Genomic DNA, 19,963 nt, shown 5'->3' on the forward strand with positions numbered 1-19,963 from the left:
GATGTTTTAAGTAATTTTCCATCTTCTGATGATAGAAAATAAGGTATAAACCATAAAACTCAAAAAAGAATAGGTTCTATACCAATTAAACACTAATTTCACATTTCCCCCTCCTCCCAGCCCTTGGCAACCACCATTCTACTTTGTGTCTCTATGAATTTGATTACTCTAGGTGCCTCAGATAAGAAGACTCATGTAAAATGTATCCTTTTGTGACCAGCTTCTTTCACTTAGCATAATTAATGTCTTCAAGGTTCATCCATGTTGTAGCATGTGTCAGAATTTCCTTCCTTTTTAATACTGAGTACTATACCATTGTATGTACATACCATATTTTGTTTATCCATCTCTCCACTGACGGACACTTGGGTTACTTCCACCTTTTGGCAGTTATGAATAATCCTGCTATGAACAGGATTATTGTTCATAATAATCAACAGGTGTTGATTAATTTTTAAAAAATTATTTCAGAAATTTTATTAGCTCTGTCTCCCTTTCAATACATAGAACCACAGCGTGTGGTAGTGTGCCGGTTTTGTCGTCAGGCCCTTTGCAAGATGTACAGCATTATTTGGGAGTGAACCTCCATTGTACAGTTAGCCTGAAAAGTTTTTGTTTCTCACTTACATTCGGGTGATCACTTGTTTAGCCAAAGCATCTGACCTTTTCAATACTGAGTCCTTTGTTGACAGGTAGCTGCTGCTCTAGTCTAAGGCTTCTCACTGTAATTGGCACTATGAGCAATTAGCTTTTTGACTCTGGAAACCTTGTTACCTGTAGGAAATTATCTTCCCACTTCATCTGACTTTCCTGCCAAAAATGATACTATTTCCTGTTATTGGATTGATTTCCATCCTGCAGGCTCTTTTTGCCAATTGCTTCATGGCTGTCAATTACTTTTTATAAAATGTTTTATACAATGCTTTTTATTTGGAAAAAAAAAAAGCCTCTATAAAAAACTCCACAACATTATAGCAAAGTGGGAGGTAAATGTTTCCTCCCAGGCATACCCTTCTGGAGGCATGAGCCTCCAGATAAAACTCCTGCAACAATATGTCATCCTTCCTGACTTTGAAAATAAAACCGAGGCCCTTTCTAATCAAAACTGCAGAGGACTGACCAGGTTAATTAATTCTGACAGAGCATCAAGCAATCCAACAGGGAAAAGATAATCTTTCCATCAAATGGTGGTGGAACAGTTGGATAGCCATATGCTCCCCGGCCCCCCCAAAATGATCCTTCACCCTTAACTCAACCATATATTAAAAAATTAACTTATAATAGATTATAGACCTAAATGTAAAAGTCAAAACAATAAAACTTTTGAAAGAAAACAAAGAAGAAAATCTTAGAACCTTTGGGTTTGGCAAAGATTTCTTAAAAACAATGAAAGGAAAAATTTAATAAACTAATTTCATCAAATCAAAACTCTGCTCTTCAAAAGATACAGTTATGAAAATGAAAAGATTAAATTACAGACTGGGAGTAAATATCTGTAAAACATACATCTGACAAAGAACTTGTATCTTGAATATATAAAAAACTCACAACTTAATAGGAAGACAAACTTAGAAATGGGCAAAAGATTTTTAACATGTACATCATCAAAGAAGATATAAGGGGCTTCCCTGGTGGTACAGTGGTTAAGAATCCGCCTGCCAATGCAGGGGACACGGGTTCGAGCCCTGGCCCGGGAAGATCCCACGTGCCGCGGAGCAACTAAGCCCGTGTGCCACAACTACTGAGCCTGTGCTCTAGAGCCCGCATGCCACAACTACTGGATCCTGCACGCCTAGTGCCCATGCTCCACAACAAGAGAAGCCACCGAAACAACAAAGAGTAGCCTCCACTCGCCGCAACTAGAGAATGCCCACGCACAGCAACGAAGACCCAACACAGCCAAAAATAAATAAATAAAATAAATAAATTTTTAAAAAAGAAGATATAAGGATGGCAAATACACACAAAAGAAGATGTTCAGCATAATTTGTAATTATGGAAATGCAAATTAAAACCATAATGGGATACCACTATACACCCACAAGAGTGGCTAAAATTAAAAGACTGACCATATGCAGTGCTGATGAGGATCTGGAGCAACTAGAACCCCCATACAGTACTGGTAGGAATATAAAGTGGTACACAACTTTGGGAAACAGCTGTAAACATACACCAGCCATTCCACTCCTATTTACGCAAGAGAAATGAAAGCATAAGTCCACACAAAACCTGTACATGCATGTTTATAGCAGCTTTATTTGTAATAGCTAAAAACTAGAAACACCCCAAATATCCATCAATAAGTGAATGGGTGAATGAATTGCAGTATGTTCATACAGTGGACCACTACTCAGAAATAAAAAGAAACAAACTATTCATGCATGCGACAACATGGGTGAATTTCAAAATAATTATGCAAAGTGAACGAAGCCAGTAAAAAAAAGAGGCATACTGTATGACTCCACTTCCAAAAAAAAATCTAGACAATACAAACTACAGTGATAGAAAGCAGATCAGTGGCTGCCTGGGACTGGGAGAGTGACAGATTACCAAGAGGTTTGAGGAAACTTTTGAGGTGATGGCTATGTTCATTATTTGAATTTCATGATGATTTCACAGGTGTACAGTGGATATGTCAAAACTCTTATTGTACACTTTATATGTATTTTATTGTATGTCAGTTACACCTCAATAAAGCTGTTAAAAGAAAAACAAAAAACTTACAGAAAAAAGTCCTCTTCTTCATCTGAATCATCTTCCAAAAGATTTCTCTGTCAAAAAAAGAAAAAGACTTGAGTTTTTAGATTCCAAGGGGCTTACAAACTGTCAAGGGCAGAGTAATGAAACAAGTTCCATCCTGGTGAAATTTCTTAACTCCAAGCTTCCAGACACAGGGAAGAGTAATTACAGGTGCTTCACTGGAAGCTAAAAGGTATGGAACCACAATGCAGACTTTCTAAGAAAATGCTTATAAGCCCGGAATTCTTTGACTGACCACAAGGTAGAGAGGTCACCGAAGATGGCATGGGAGTGAGGGATGCAGGCAATCAGGGAGGGGCAAGTCCTTCCTCCTCCCACTGCCTTCCAGTCTCTCTCTATCAGCAGAACCTAAGAAGCAGCTGGGGGCAAAGGAGAAGTGTAGCTGCAGAGTCCAACTGTAGCATCGGAGAGAAGAGTATAGAAGGTAGGTTTGGAGCTGAGAGACAAGGGTTTATGAACTGGCACAGTCCACCTAACAGCTACTCAGCTTACGAATAGCCCTCTACACATATTTGAACTTCCAAACAAAAACAACTTTATACTTTTACCTTGTAAGATACAACTGTTTTTCTTAAAATGAGGAATGTCTCACCTTCTCCCCAAAAGGGGAAGATATAAAGTTCCAAAAGGAGGCTGAAGAAGAGCAAAAACCAGACCTTTTCAGCATGCAAGAACTCCAACAGTACACAACTTGTAGGCCGAATAACGGCTCCCCATAGATGTCGACATCCTAATCCCCGAAACCTGTGAATATGTTTCCTTGAATGGTAAAAGGAAGTTTGCAGAAATTATTAAATCAAGGATCTTGAGGTGGGAAGATCAATATAGTGGGCCCAAAGTCATCACAAGAGTACTTAAAAAAGAGAGAGGCAGAAGTGTGTGTGTGTGTGTGTGTGTGTGTGTGTGTGTGTGTGTGTGTGTGTGAGTGAGAGAGAGAGAGAGAGAGAGAGAGAGGTTGGAAGATGTCACCCTGCTGGATTTAAAGATATAGGAAGGGGCATGAGCAAGGAGGTCAGGCAACCTCTAAAAGTTGGGAAAGGCAAGGAAAGAGGCTTCTTCCCTATAGCCTCCAGAAGGAACAAGGCCCTGCCAGTGCCTTGATTTTAGCCCAGCAAGATCCATTTTGGACTTCTGGTCACCAGAACTATAAGATAATAAATTTGTGTTGTTTTAAGTTTGTGGTAATTTGTAAAAGCAGGAAGCAAATACAACACCCATTTCCCTTTTCTGAAGAAACTACTCAAGGAATTACACCAGCTAAAAAGAAAATTAAATCAGAACAAAGATCTTAAGATGGAGATTGATATACTCAGTACATCTAATAAAATGTGTGGTCAAATCTAAATGGAAGATGATTGTGAACTATAACTTACAGCTATGGAAAGAGAAAAATGCGTAATATAAAGAAAAATTCTAAGAGAATCTAACACTTTTCTCACCAAGCCCACCAGCAGGAAGTGGAGAGTAAAGTGAGGGAGTTAGAAGCAAAGTAACACACTCATCTTGGTGGGGAGAGGAGTGGAGAAGTGGGAGGAGCCTGGAAGTGGGAGGAGCCTGGAATGAAAAAGTAGTGTGGAGGGGCATCGTTTTGGGCATGTTGAGAGAGAACACAGATTTAAACATTATTGTTAACATATAAAGTTAATTAAAAAGAGAGCAGGAGGGCTTCCCTGGTGGCGCAGTGGTTGAGAGTCTGCCTGCCAATGCAGGGGACGCGGGTTCGAGTCCTGGTCTGGGAGGATCCCACATGCCGCGGAGCGGCTGGGCCCGTGAGCCACAATTGCTGAGCCTGCGCGTCTGGAGCCTGTGCTCCGCAACAAGAGAGGCCGCGATAGTGAGAGGCCCGCGCACCGCGATGAGGAGTGGCCCCCGCTTGCCGCAGCTGGAGAGAGCCCTCGCACAGAAACGAAGACCCAACACAGCCATAAATAAAATAAATAAATAAAAATTTAAAAAAAAAAAAAAGGCAGGAACTATTTTGAAAAAAAAAAAAAAAAAAAAAAGAGAGCGGGAAAGAGGAAGAAAGGGAGGAAATTTTTAACTGCCTAGTGGTCCTGGGGGCAGGGAAAAAGTGAGGAAAAATAATCAATCTAGCTAAAGAAGTTAGGGAAAAGAGGGAACACATAAGAAATACAATGGATATCATTATCTCTATATATTATAATAAATAATACACAAAGAGTAAGAAAATGAAAAGAGGATGTGTTCAATATTCATTTAACAAATATGTTTGAGCATCTTCTATGTACTAGGCACTGTTCTAAGTACCAAGCATCAGCTTTGGACAAGACAGACAAGGTCTGAGCTCTTACAGAAAAACACCTGACGGTGATGAATGTTATGCAGAGAATTAAAACAGTGATGGGATAAAAAGTGACAGGGTGACTAAGTAAGATTAGGCTGTCAAGGAAAATCATTCTTAAAAGGTGAAATTTAGGCTGAGATCCAAACAATAACAAAGAGCCAACCAAAGATCAGGGTGAAGAGCATTCACTGCCAGCAGAGGGACTAGCAAGTGCAGAAAAAGTCCAAATATATCAGTTACCTTAATAAATGCGAATGGTTTGAATGCTCCTCCTAAAAGTAAAAACTATACATGATTAGAGTTCAAAAAAATTGCAGCCAGCCAATATCTGTTTATAAGAAATTTACCTAAGATAAATGTTAAATAAAGGATGAAAAAAAAAAGAGAGATGAAAGATATATCAGCACATTCTAACAAAAAGAATGTTAGAGTTAGCGAAAGTAATATAAAGAGATTATTTTAGGACAAGCATTAAACAATGAAATAAGATTTTACAATGACAAAATGCACAATCCACCAAGATTTAACAGCAATGAATGTTTATATGTAACAATATAGTTTCAAAACACATAAAGCAAAAGCTGCTCAAATTATAAGAAGAAATGGATACATTCAAAAATCATAGGAAAGCTTTAACATATCCTTCAGAGATGGAGAAACCAGGAAGACAAAAAAATAAATAATCTAGAACCGTGTACTCAGCAAATGTTATTTTCAAATGTCCAAGAAATGAATAAGCAATAAAAGAATTTTAATAAATAGCCCAAACTAGAAATTACACAGGTCACATTCTCTGGGCATAATGCAATGGAAATTAAAACAAATAAAAGGAAATTTTAAAATACTCTTCTGTTAAAATGTTAAAAGGTACATGCAAACTTAACAAACTATTTAGAAACTATTTAGAAATGAACAAACTTAACAAACTATTTAGAAATGAATGACACTGGGAACATTACAAAACAAAATCTGTAGAATGGTCACAGCAGTACTTAAAGGAAAATGTGACCTTAAATCCATTTATTTATGAAATTACAAAGACTGAAAACATATAAAATAAGTATTTAACTATTAAGATGAGTAAATTATTCCTAAGTCACAAACAACCCCAGAATCTCTAAAAAAAAAAAATTCATGAATTTGATTACATAAAAATTTAAAACATAAAGAACATACAACATCATACGCAAGGTTAAATGGCAAGTAACAGGCTGGGAAAGAAATCTGCAACATACTTTCAGACTAAAGGGTCTGGTATATACAGAGACTAAAGGGTCTCTCTTATATAAAGATCGCTGACAAACTAGTAAGAAAAAGACACGTTATAGAAAAATCATCAAAGGAGAGAAATAGACAATTCCTAACAGAAAAAGAAATGGCCAATGACCACATGAAAACATGTTCACAGTCAATAATATTCAGGAAGATACATTACTTCCTTCAACAAATATTTCTAGCTAATAAGTAACAATCATTACATTTACGATACAGTTTATTTGCCTTAGAGGATGATGATACTAAAGTGTGTTTATTATAGTTGCCCAATGAGAAACACAATTAAAACAAATGTCTTTATACTTATTCACTGAACAAACACAAGAGCTAGGGATACATTATCAAAAAAGGGTAATGAGATACAATGAGATGTCATTTCACACCCACTAGGCAGATAATAACAAGTGTTGGTGACGAGAAATTGGTGGTGAGGAGAAATGTGGAGAAATTAGAACTCTCATACACAGCTGGACAGGAATGTAAAAATCGTGCAGCCACTCTGGAAAACAGTTTGGCAATTCTTCAAAAGGTTGAACATAGAGTTACTATAATACCCAGTAATTCTACTCCTAGGTATTTACCCAAGATAAATGAAAACATATGTAATGAAATGAAATGAAAATAAAAACTTGTATGTGAACATTCATAGCAGTGGTATTCATAATATCCAAAAAGTGTAAATAATCCTAAATGTCTATCAACTGATGAATGAATAAAGAAAGTGTAGTATATTCATATAATGGAATACTATTCAGCAATAAAAAAGAATGAAGTACTGATATATACTACAATATGGATGAACTTTGAAAACATTATGCTAAGAAGCATTTACAAAAGACAACATAGTGTATGCTTCCATTTATATAAAATGTCCAGAATAGACAAACCTATAGATTTGTGGTTGCCTAGGGCTGAAGGGATGAGGAGAACGGGGGATGATTGCTAAAAAGTACAGAGTTTCTTCTTGGAATGATGAAAGTGTCCTAAAATTGATTGTGGTGATGGCTGCACAATTCGGTACTAAATACTAGTTACTAAAATCCACTGAATTGTACACTTTTAAGGAGTGAATTGTATGGCATGTGAATTATATCTCAATAAAGCTGTTATCAAAAAAGTGTTATAGGAAAGAGGAACACAATTTTTTAAAGTTTTATAAAAGTAATTTATAAATTCTTAGAACCAATCAGTTATCAAATTTCATGATCTGATAAACATTCAAAAGGAGGACTCTATTTAAACAGCCAATTTTTTTTTTCAATTCTGCTATCTAATATCCTATTTTTACAATAAATTGCAGTAGTATTCAACCAACAATGTAAAAAGAAAGTGCCATAGTTATGGTCTTAGAAGTAGAACTGATTGAAACTGTATATTTTATATTTTTGAGTAAATAAAGCTTATTTTAAAAAGTTTACTAGCAGTTAGTCTATTGGTGGATTGTATCCCCCTTCAAGCAAAACAAAAACAGACACTGCATAAAGAGTCAGAATAAAGGGATGACAAATGATTCCTGTACTGTATTTCAAGATACTTCTAAATCATAAGATGTTGGACAGAGGTTCCAAGGTTGTGTAAAAAAGGAGCATGTAAAATGAAGTCAAACAGACTATCTGCTGTTTAAGGGCAGAGACCATACCCTCTAGTTTTTAGCACAATGCCTAGCACATAGTAGGTAGTCAATAAACATCTGTTGCATGAATCAGAAAATAAAGGAATGGCAAGAAGATAGGAAGTGAGGGAGGGCTTTAGGTTGCTGGATGAAAAAGAATAGCTCTAATTCCTTCCCTCAATAAATACTTATTGATTACTTATTCTAAAAGTAGCCTATCTACAATATTCATATCAATGCTATCTTCCAAAATGCAGCATAATTTCTATATTTATACAATCCTGCACAGAATGTTCTGAAATAAACTAAAAATTGAACATTATATAAAAGCTACTCCGGACTCTGTGGCAACTGCAGGACCAGAATCCTTTATCTGCAATTCCAAAATCTAAAAAGTTCTGAAAACCAAGAGATTTTATAAGCTTTGGAGTCAAAACTCATTTGGAGGAAAATCTTACCTGAATTGATGTTAGCTAATTTATATACTTAATTAGAATAATCAGACATTCCACTGAGAAATATTAATATATTTGGAGGTGCTGCTCTAGACCCCCAAAAGGCTCTTGTATAATGTGCACTAACTAGCTTTGTAAAATCTGAAAAATTCTGAGGAACTCCAACCACATTTGGCTCCAGAGTCCTAAATAAGATATTGTGTATTTGTACAAAATTCCCTTTGAAAGACTAGAAAGAAGCTGGGAACATAATGTGGTCAATAATGGAAATAGAACTTGGTTGAGTCTCAATCTAAGTAACATATATTTTTTAATGTTTACTATGAAGAAAACAAATAGGATTCGAATATAGTCATAAATATTATTCTAAAACAAATTATTTACAAAGGGAAGAAAAGATATTTTGAATCTTTCTTTTTTAAAGATTAAGATTCTGAACTTACCCTTTCACTTTTCACAGAACCAGTGACATCATCATCATTTAGGTGGCGCTTAAACTTGGGAGGCATCTCTTTTAATGAAGAAGTACTCTTCTACTTCTCAGCAGAATAAGTCTTCACCACCTTAAAGAGAAAATAAATTTCATCAGATTTGAGACTTTGGGGTATAAGCTAAAGTACTGAAAACAGCGTACAAGGCCCTATATGGTGGGGCCCCTTCACTTCTCTGACTTCAACAGCTCCCTCTCACCTGCTCCACTCCAGTGACCCTGGCCTCCATGCTAGGCCTCAATACACAATAGTTATTAAAAAGAGAAAATGGAGGTAACTTCTAGAGAACACGTGGGGGAAATTAGTGAAAATATTTTTATAAAATCAAAGAGCAGCTTGTACAGGAGAGGGGGAAAATTAGGAGGTTGTCCCCTTGCAAATGAGACATCAAATGCTTAAAGATTTTAACTTGGAGTCAGAAAACGGCAGAACACTTCTAATTCTTTCACTTTTAGGGAGTTGCTTAAACAATGATTCTGTTTCCTCATCTGTAAAATAGTGATTTCTAGGCTTCTGCATGGAGTGGGGATGGTCAAATCAGATTAATACATACATGCAAAAACATTCTGTCAATTACAACGCCCTGTTCTAATGCATAACACTAGGTGCTCCAAGAAAAGGGGTAAGTTTGGAAAGTACTGGGTTAAACAAAGCCAGGTTTTTTGGTTTTGTTTTTTTTGTTTGCTACAGAACATCTCACAGTCTTTTATACACTAATTTGCATTATGATTTTCCAGGAAAATGCTTGAATATACAATATATTCAAAATTTTCTTGAGAAAAAGCTGACATGCAAATACGAGTTTTCAGTATCTTGGACTAGAAGATGGATGAAAAATAAGAATAGCTAAAGTGTACTGAATGTTTTACTATGTGTCAGGCACTATGCTCGGCGATTTACACACATTTTCTTTTACTCTTTACAACACTCCTTCGAAGTAAGCACAAAGAAACTAAGAGAAAACTAAGGCTTGGTAAAAGATAAGTAACTAATAGTGTGAGTCACTCTACTGATTGAAATATCAGAAACATAGGCCTAAATTATTAATGGCTGTGCATGATCAATTTTAATATTTATCCAATTAGTTGTCTATCAGGTTATACAGTTCTGTTCTAGAAAGACCACTTCCCTGTAACAACCCAGCAGTCCTCTTTCCCTTTCCACAAGAAGAACCTCTAAGATTTTTAAGTATAATTAGACATTTGTTGGTTAATATCATACACTTAAAAAAGAATAAACAAGCCCAGAGTCCAGTTTCATAAACAAAATAAAGTAAAATTTTAAGTTGACTTCCCATCAAAACAAATTGATACACTTTTCTTTGATAAGAAATAATTTTCCAAACCAGAAACTTAACCACTTGTAACAAAAACCAAATACTTGCTACCTAAGTAACAGCGCTAGAGCTCTTCATTCTACAATATTTCTGTCACGTATATCTGGCATCTGACCCATTTTATTCCTCATACTTTGATTTCAGAATAATTCATTCATGCAGAAATGTTACAGAATGTATGGAGAAACAGATGACAAAGGAAGCAACCGAAGAACTAGAGCTTTTAATTATACCTGTATTTTATTTATATTTTAAACCCTACAAAGGGGCTGCTTCAATATCCAAAAGCAAATAACAGGGCGACTTACATAACATCTTTATGAAATATACAGTAAAGCTACAAGTTTAATGATGAGCAAACCCAAATTCAGGTCCCATAATCCAAGAATCAGCTTCATGAAGGCAAGAAATCACTGTCTGACAAACATAAAAGCCATCAGCAAAGCAGCAGGAAGATTAATTAACTGTGCTCGATGAAGCACAGGGTAAATGATGATATTTGAACCAAATGACTAGTAGAAATAAAACAACGCTCAGAAATTAGATTTATACATATTCTACCTAAGAGTTCTCCTGTACAAAATACATATGAATTCAGGTGTTTGGGTCTAGGTATATATGTAAATAAGAGAGCCTTCATGATGTAATTCAACATCACCAATACAGTTTTAAAATGTCACATCACCATACGCTTCTTATGCCATCATACGTTTACAATTTCATGTATGTATTTTTTGAAGAGGCAGTACGTTCTGTATTCAATGGCTTTACAAGTAATAAACTTCTAACCTGTTGTTTAGCAAATGTTGGCTTCTTTTTTGCTTTATGCAAACAACAAGCACACCAAACCCCCTAGTATTTCATTTCACAAAAAGCTTGCATCTGGGCAGAGGCTTCCCTTTTCCCAGCCTGCGTTCCCTTTCTGACTCCTCTTCCTCATCTCTCATCAGCAGTCTTGGTTGGTGCAGTTTCACGGAAATAAGTGACTTGGATGGACACAGCCTGGAGATGTTATTCACAAAACCTGTCAAAGTGTAATGATTCACCTCACCTTCCGGTCATTATAAACACAGCGGGGTTGGTGCTCTCTCTCCCAAGCCTTTTAATGGTGAAACAAATCCATCCCTCCAGCAAGCAGCTCCTCTCACCGCCCCCCCCCACTCCCACCCCATCTGTCGCACCAGGCCACGTCCCCCGACATCTCCTAACTCTAGTCCTTTCTGCCCCAAGATCACCACTCGCAGTCCGGGCTGCCTCCCACTCTTCTCCAATCTTCCCCAGCCCCGCCACTGTTCTCTTCCCATTTCCCCAGAGCACCCTACAATTCCCATTCTTCTCCCCCTTAACCGCTCCCCATCGCACACCCCAGTCCTGGTCGCCCTTCCTCAGGGAACCCCCGGTCCGACCCCAGCCTTTTCCCACTCTGGGCTCCCTCCACTACCCCCGAGGCCGATCCCCCTGCCCGACGCGGACGTTGGGGGCGGCGGGGCAGGGACTTCGTCTCCGTTTCCTTCCTCCGCACATCAGCCCTTCCCGTCGGGAACAGGCGGGCGGCCGTACCTGAGTCTCCCGGGGAGCTCCGGGCAGCTCTCCGGGGCGGGCAGCACTGGGCGGGCGGAGGAAGGAGTGGGAAGCGGAGGAAGAAAGCGGGGAGGCGGGAAGACAGTGGGCGCGGACCCGGCGCCTACCGCTCCGCCGCAGCTGCACCCCCGCTCATCGAGCCGATCGGCGCTCCGCAGCCTGGCGCCAGGCGGAGGGAGCGGGTCCAGGCCGCGGAGATCGTCGAGGGAGTCGATTCACCCCTCCGCTCTCTACCTAGAGGCCCTAGCCGACGCGAACTTTGGATCTCCGGGATGATTTTGTGCTTTAAGGGAGGAACAACAGCCGCGGGCTCCCGAGGTCCCAAGCCGAGGTCGGAAGTTCAGGGGAGGTGCAGGAAGTCCTGAGAAGTCACGCAGGGTGGGGCGCCTTAGGGCTTGCTGGGGTTGATGAGGCCTTAATAAGGTGGTGCTTTGTGCCTGGTCTATCCCCCGGCCTAAGGAAGCCTAGCAGAAAAACGAGGATGGCTCGAAGCCTGACGACCGGCTTCGGCTCGTCTTGGGCCTTTCCTGAAGTAAGGAGATGTGTGTGATCCCTTGTTTATAGCATCAGAGTTAGACTTGGAGAGAGATCGTCAGGGTTACTAATCCAGTCTCTTTATTTTAGACATTAGGAATCTCTCGTCCAAAGAGCTTTACTTGACGTTGCACAGCTAGTTGGACAGGTTTGGGACGAGGACTCAGTGTTCTTTCCCCTGTATGCTGTAGAGTTCTAACCTAAAATAACTGGGTCCAGACACCAGGTAGACACTAGAGCCTTCAGGTTTCAGGTGGGAATTCACTCTTGCACGTCCATTCCACTGTTCTCTTGACGCTGCCTACCTCCCCTCCCCCCAAGTTAGTAGCATATTTAAGCCTGCAGTGGCTGGGCATAGTAATCCAAAACAATTCCAGTTTCGTTTTTGCTTTCTCTTGTTTGTCTTATTTATCCATTCCTCCCACACACGCCCCAGCTGGATTGTTTTATCATTTTTTTTCCTATCAATTTTTCTGCTAAACGTCATTTTTACTAAATATCTTTGGGTCCTTTGTTTAATACAGTGTTTTGATTTAGTGCATATTTAAGCCAAACAAACACTAATTGAAAGATACCTTGGCTAGGGCAATGACTCTCAAGTTAATTACGTAGAGTTGAACCACCTGGAAAGCTTTAGAAACGGATGCCCCGCCTACTCTGAGATTCTGATTTAATTGGCCTGGGATGTTGAGAAACAGTAAGCCGTAGGTTGTCAATTGAAGCTTCTGAAAGCCTGATGTTAGACTCGCTCATCATCTGTGAATCCACTACTCGGATCCAGGCTGACTTGGACTGAAATAGTCCACCTGGAAGGGAAGTTTTTTATAGTATGTTTCTCTGCTTGGGCATGATGATGAGACTACCCATCCACAGATAACCCAGAAGTTTTTTGGTTTTTGTTTTCCTGTCCACAGTTGACTTTATATCCGCATATCTGCTTGCTATGGGTGCTTCCCTGCATTGGTACCTTAGCCAGTTAGAGCTTTAGCCAGTTACAGCCTCTGCCCTTCTTACAGAACAACTTAAGGCAATATGATTATTGACCTGTACTGGCATGTCATTGCATAGCTTGTATGAATAAACCATTCTTTTTGGGTTTTTTAACCATAGTTCTTTAGTTCTGCCAAATATTTTGGTATAATTCGTTTGGGGAGGGCTAATGCAAGCCCCACCCTTTAATCACCTGAACAAAGTCTCTTTGACTATCCCCAACATTTCTGAAAGCTTAGAAAATGTCCTTTTACAGTTAATATGAATCAGATATACCAGTTATCCTGAAAGAATATAAATAGCACTGGACTTAAAGTCAAAATGGGGTTCCAGTCTCACCAATTTGAATTATTTGATTTTCTCCTACCCTATTTTCTTTTTTGTTTTAATTTATTTATTTATTTATTTTTGGCTGTGCTGGGTCTTCGTTTCTATGCAAGGGCTTTCTCTAGTTGCGGCAAGCGGGGGCCACTCTTCATCGCGGTGCGCGGGCCTCTCACTATCGCGGTCTCTCTTGTTGCGGAGCACGGGCTCCAGACGCACAGGCTCAGTGGTTGTGGCTCACGGGCCTAGTTGCTCCGCGGCATTTGGGATCTTCCCAGACCAGGGCTCAAACCCGTGTCCCCTGCATTGGCAGGCAGATTCTCAACCACTGCGCCACCAGGGAAGCCCCCTATTTTCTCTTTATTAAGCTCCAATTATTCAGCTGTTGGTCCTCTAATTTTCTTATTTCTCGTTCAATTTTAGACCTTCACCCTTAGTGGGGCCTAATATCCTCCTCGCCAGAGATCCTTTGTTCTTTCTTTTCCGAGATCCTTTCTTCGAGGACTAAATCTCTGGACTTCTGGGATGCAGAAGGGAATCTGAGCATCTGATTGATTCTTAAATAGGCTTTATATTATTCCTTCTGTTTTTAGCCCACACCATGCTCAGAGTTATCTGGTGCTTTCAATTCCCTTATGTGGGGTTTAGCTGTGTGAATTAGGTTGCTTCATGACCTGCTTAGGATTCCTGTTTCTCAAGTTGGCTAAGATAATTGCCACTAATTCATATACTTTCCAGGTTTCAATATTTTGTTGCTATTATCTTCTCTCCCATGAGGCAGAAAAAAAAAATACAAATCAGTTATAAGCCTGTGAACAATTGTTCAGCATCAGTCAAAATGTAAATCAAAATAAACAATGAAATGTCATTTTTAATCTATCAATGACTGGGAAGGAAGGAGTTAAAGCAGCAGATCTACAATCAGTTCTCTCCCTTTAGAGGGAAATACTCCTTGGAGAGCAAGCAAGCATGCAAATCTTAAAAGTATGGTAATAACAGACTTCCTGGCTACAAACTAGTATTTACTAGCAGGAGAGTTTGTATCTATGGAATTCCTTTAGCAAGATGTCCTTGGGCTGGGATTGATTATAGAGACCAATTGTTGATCAGTTAATTTAAAAAGTCAGTTAAAGCAATAGGTCATAAAAATGGCAGATATACTTTAACTTTTTAATTTTTAACTCAAATGTGTAATTATACATTCACTCACTAATCTTTGAAGTAGGGCCAAGACCTTTTATCTGAGCATGAATCTGTTTGTTGGAGCACCTCATTGTCTTTATTATAAATTACTTTGTTTAAATTTTCTTTTTCTTCAAAGCAGAGCAAGAACTTAAAGACACATTTGAAGCAATTTGAGTGCCAAGTCAATCTAGATTTTGTACAATTTTTTCCCAAAGTTTTACAGATTTTCCTTACCCATATCTAGTTCTATAGTAATTTATTTGTTGTTCACCTTCATCAATTTAGTTTTCACGGAAACAACTTTCTATTGGTATTTCATTGGTTTGAATATTTAAATTCCATAAGTATAATAAGAGGCATAAATATTTTAGGTTACAAATACAAACTGACTCTTGATAAGCATACAGCTCAACTGTTTTGGTGAGGAAGTACACAGGTGTATCATATAGCTAACCTGTTAGCCTCTAACCTGTTAGTGCTCAGAGGGCCTTGGTGTTATGTAAATATAGTTAGCTTGTTTTACTTTTGATTTTGAAAGAGTCTCAAACTTACCAAAGAATAAATAAAAAGAACTCTTGCAAACACTTTATTCAGATTCACTGGTTAACATTTTCTGATGCCCCGCTCCACTTCTAATTGAATTTCATGGCTCACAGTGTGAATAATACTGAAAGAGTTCAGCCCAGTCTCTCTCTCCTAGTAGATGAAGGAACAGAGAGCCAGAGAGTATACTCGACTTAACTCAAGGGGGTTGTTAACATTTCACTTCATTTGCTTTATTCTCTCCCCTCCTCTTTCCCCACCTAATTATTTAAAAGTTACATACATCATGCGTCCTTACCCCTAAATACTTCAGTGGCTATTCCTAAGAACAAGAATATTCTCTTCATAACTATGATTCAATTTTCAAATTCAGAAAATTTAACATTGTTACAATACTATTTTCTAATAAAGCTTCCATATTCAAAGTTTGCCAGTAGTGCCAGTTGTGTCCTTTGTGGCAACAGTGAGTACAGTTCACAGAGAGAATGTACAGTAATGAGTAACAGAGCAAGTGGGTTAAGTGGAGTCTGGTTTTTAAAGATAGACTCTACTATAGTTTAATTTTTGTTAAAAAATATGTAATAAAATGGAATGTCCCCTATGCTTTCCTCATGGAATGTTAGATCTAACATTATAAGATGGACTCATAGAGATGCTTTGTTCCTCTCCTAACTTCTTGTTTATTGATGTGACATGTTATAAGCATTTTATCTCGGAGAAGTTGCCTCCCACAAAGATGGCAACGACAGAGACCTGTGTAGTAATATGCTCTAATTGTATTATAAATTTATTTGCTACTTCTCTGAAAGTTAAACATGGCTACCACTTATTAAATGCCCATTTTGTTAAACACTATGTTCAGTGATTAGCAGATGTTATTTCAGCACAACAACCCTCTGATAACAAGTATCATTTTTCTCATTTTATCAATGTGGAAACCAAGGTTTTGAGATGAATTATGTAATTTGTCCAAGGTAAGAGTATGGTAAAATTGGGCACATCAGTAAGTATTACAGAGCTATAAGTTTAAATTAAGATGAGATAAATATTTTATTGAAATGGGCTGCATGCTTTGCCCTTAAAATAGAAATTAGACAATTTATTCTTAAAGCATGGTAAAGGTGGAATCTGTCAGGCTTAATGTCTTATGATGATCTTATATGACTAAGGAGGCTTTAGTCTGTTGAAGGTCAAACACAACTTTAATTTCTTGCTGAAGATAGTAATATTAATCTTGGGTGTTTTGTCTAAGTGAATAAATTGGTCCATCAGCTATGTGACAAATATTCTGTTAAAGTCTGGGGATATAAAGATGGTAAACAGTGTTTTCTGTCCTCCAAGAACTCACATTCTTACATAGAAACACAAGACTAAGCAACTATTGAAAATTGAGTAAAGTTAATTGTAGATTCAAGTGAACAATGGAATATATACTTATATATACACACACATATATGGATATCTTAGCAAACAGAATTGCCTAAGGTGAACTGTAATATCAAAACTGAATTACTTGTAGGAGTTTAACAGTAAATTAAAACCACAAATGGAATCAAGTAGACATGCTGATACACCTCAGGACAAGCAAGAGGTGGAATCCATTACTATTCCCAGGTACAAAGAGGCAAGAGAAGGGTCAACAGAACAAAGCAAGAGCCACAGTTGTAGGAGAGGGCCTATCTGGCAGGAGCCATGGTCCTAGATAGAGGAATCTTAGCCATTGCTAAGACAGCTCTGACCTATTCTCCTCCTACTTCTCTTGCCAACTAAGTGAACCCCATGGAAAGACAAAAGGAAGGTGATAAAGTCTGCCCTTTCCCTTAAATGCACTTTTCTTTGGGGAAAGTGTTTTAGCATTCCCAGAGCATGGGAATCCTCAGCTTCAACTATTATCTCTATGAAGAAGAATCCAAAGAAGAGTGTATATAAGGAAAAAAAGCAGAATTTAGGAGAATGTCTGTGTTTAGGGGTGAGAGGATGAGGAGCAGTCAATAAGAAGTGGTCAGAGCAGTACACAGAAAAACAGTAGAGACAGGACAGTGTAAAAGAAGAAGGAGGAATGGTCATTAGCAACAAAAACTTCAGAGAAATTGGGGGTGGGGAGGGAGGGGGAGGGGGGAGGGGTGGGGGGAATGAAGGCTAGAAAAAGCCATCACATTTGTTGACTCACAGACCACTATTGATCTTCAGGAAGTGTTTCAGTAACATTGTGGAAGTGGAAGCCATATTGTAAGAGTTGATTTTTAAGGGAAATGCAGATTATATATTCCTCTTTCAAGAAATTCAGTTGTAAAGAGAAGTTGCAACTCAAAGCAGCAATAGGGTTAAGGTACCATCAGAAATAACCATGCTATATTTAGGAATGGGGAATAAGGAGCCAGTGTGAGAATGAGATTGAAAATGCAAATCAAAAAAAGAAAAAATGCCAACGGACATTGGAATGATATCTCTGAAGAGGTGGGGGATCAGGGTTGGAGAGTAGCAGAGGGGAGTTCTGGGCAAGATGGAGAGAGAATACCTTCTTGGAGGCAAGGGGGAAAGAAGTGACTGATGATGAAGATATAGAGATTTTGAAATGGAAAAGAGAGAAGTTAAGGAAACTCATAGACTCAAAATGATCAGTAAAAGGCAAGCAAGGTCTTATGTGAAGGGTCAAGAAAGCAGTGTTGGAGTTGGAAGCTTAAAGAAAATGGAGACGGTTTGGAATAGCTGCTTTAACAATGGTGAAATGGTGAACAAAAGGAAATTCTCAGCAGCTATGAAGATCCAGGCTAGAATCGCGATTTTGACTGCTCCTTTAAATCAAGGACTCTATCTTAGATTCCTTCTTATCCTTCGTGGTACCTTGCACAGAGCAAGCACACAATAAATATTTATTGATGATTCTAATTTTTAAAGTTTGCTTTTGAATGAGAAGAAAAGACAAGAGAAAAAAGAAAATAAGGGAAGTGAAAGCATGAGAGAATGTTTTATATTGCCAGTGCGTGGGAATCCTAGAAGCACTTTGCCTGCTTACTGACCTTCACAAAAGTCACTTACTTTCAATAGTACTGGTTTCATTTCCCAGGCAGCAAAAGAATGAGTAATCTCTGCCTCCTTATTGTCTTCCAAGAATATCACAAGCTCTTAGTAAAATAATATTTACATATTCTTTTGTTCACCTTATAAACCAGATAATGTACAATTTCTCCATTTTTAAAGATTTCCTGCTCTTTTCTCTGTACTGTTTTATTATTATTAAAAGTTGGCTAGCGAGAGTTTGGCCTATTGCTGTTGATTTTCTTTTGGCATTTCAAGAAAATAGAAGTGAGAAAAAAGTATGAAAAATGAAAATTTGTGACTTACAAAAATAAAATGAAGAAATGAAAGGAAACAGAGGCAATTTGATTACAAGTCTTATTAGTCAATATCACTGTCTTTAAGTAAATAAATGTTTATGTTGGGATTCCATAGTCATTTCACCTTATCAGTTTACCTGAAGTGCACTTTAATTCCATAATTTGGACTTCCCTGGTGGCACAGTGGTTAAGAATCTGCCTGCCAATGCAGGGGACACGGGTTCAAGCCCTGGTCCGGGAAGATCCCACATGCCGCGGAGCAACTAAGCCCGCGTGCCACAACTACTAAGCCTGGGCTCTAAAGCCTGCGAGCCACAACTACTGAAGCCCGCGTGCCTAGAGCCCGTGCTCCACAACAAGAGAAGTCACCGCAATGAGAGGCACGCGCACTGCAACAAAGAGTAGCCCCTGCTCTCTGCAACTAGAGAAAGCCAGCATGCAGCAATGAAGACCCAGTGCAGCCAAAAATAAATTTTTTAAGAATTTCATAATCTATTTCTAGGAGGCACTCTCTCTTTGTATTTTACTCATAAAGTGTAAACAAGCAAAATGCTTTAATTTTAAAAAAACGTTAACTGGAAAACACCTTTCTAAGTCATCCATAGCTTCCTATACCATATTCAGTTTTTCCCTATGTTGTAGTAGATCACGTCTCTTTTAATAATTAATAATAGAACAGTTTTCCTTCTGGCTCTGGTTATGTTGTTGTTATTTTGAGTTTATTAAGCATCCAACTCTCCCCCACTTTAAAAGAAAAACAATGATTTAACCAGAAAACTTCATAGCATCTTTTCTGTGACTCTAAATTCATCATGTTAGCTAACATTACAGTGAATGCCTCAATGTCAGGCAGGTCCAGGTCTGAAACATGGCATATGAGATTAACTGTGGGAAATCTATCTGGCCTCAAGCTCAATGACAATCATCCCTATGGAATAATTTTAAGAAAAGTTTTTGGCAATCACCGTGCTGCCTTTCTCCCTCAGTCCTTTATAGATAAATAACAAGTTTTGCAACTATTTTCTAAAATGTCGTGGTAGTAAATTTAATAATGGACCTGTGCTTAGAATTATTTTGAGAGAATTCTTGAGGAAGTTTTCGTGACCTTCAGAACTCATCATTATGTTTTGAAACTTGTTTACTGCAACACAGTTCTGAGAGTATACTCTTGAAGAAACATGTGTGTCTACATTTTAAAACTTTTTCTTTTTTTTTAAATGTGTGCGCAAATCCT

General features: G+C 38.3%; 1 protein-coding gene across 3 annotated transcripts in view; it reads right to left on the bottom strand.

Annotated features, from left to right (window-relative positions):
• Window positions 1–12,016, bottom strand: part of VAMP4 (vesicle associated membrane protein 4) — a 28,340-nt gene extending 16,324 nt beyond the window's left edge. Inside the window, exons 1-4 of one of the 3 annotated variants that reach the window (XM_068541250.1) lie at window positions 11,795–12,016; window positions 11,024–11,258; window positions 8,851–8,970; window positions 2,725–2,771 (exon numbers count right to left, since the gene is read on the bottom strand). In XM_068541250.1, the coding sequence (XP_068397351.1) occupies window positions 2,725–2,771; window positions 8,851–8,916 (113 nt within the window). In that variant the 5' untranslated portion in view covers window positions 8,917–8,970; window positions 11,024–11,258; window positions 11,795–12,016. The remainder of the gene's footprint in view (window positions 1–2,724; window positions 2,772–8,850; window positions 8,971–11,023; window positions 11,259–11,794) is intronic. The other 2 variants (XM_068541251.1, XM_068541249.1) reach the window with 2 other exon arrangements.
• Window positions 12,017–19,963: the final 7,947 nt, after the last annotated feature.

The sequence above is a fragment of the Eschrichtius robustus genome, chromosome 3 (assembly GCF_028021215.1).
Source record: "Eschrichtius robustus isolate mEscRob2 chromosome 3, mEscRob2.pri, whole genome shotgun sequence".
NCBI lineage: Eukaryota > Metazoa > Chordata > Mammalia > Artiodactyla > Eschrichtiidae > Eschrichtius > Eschrichtius robustus.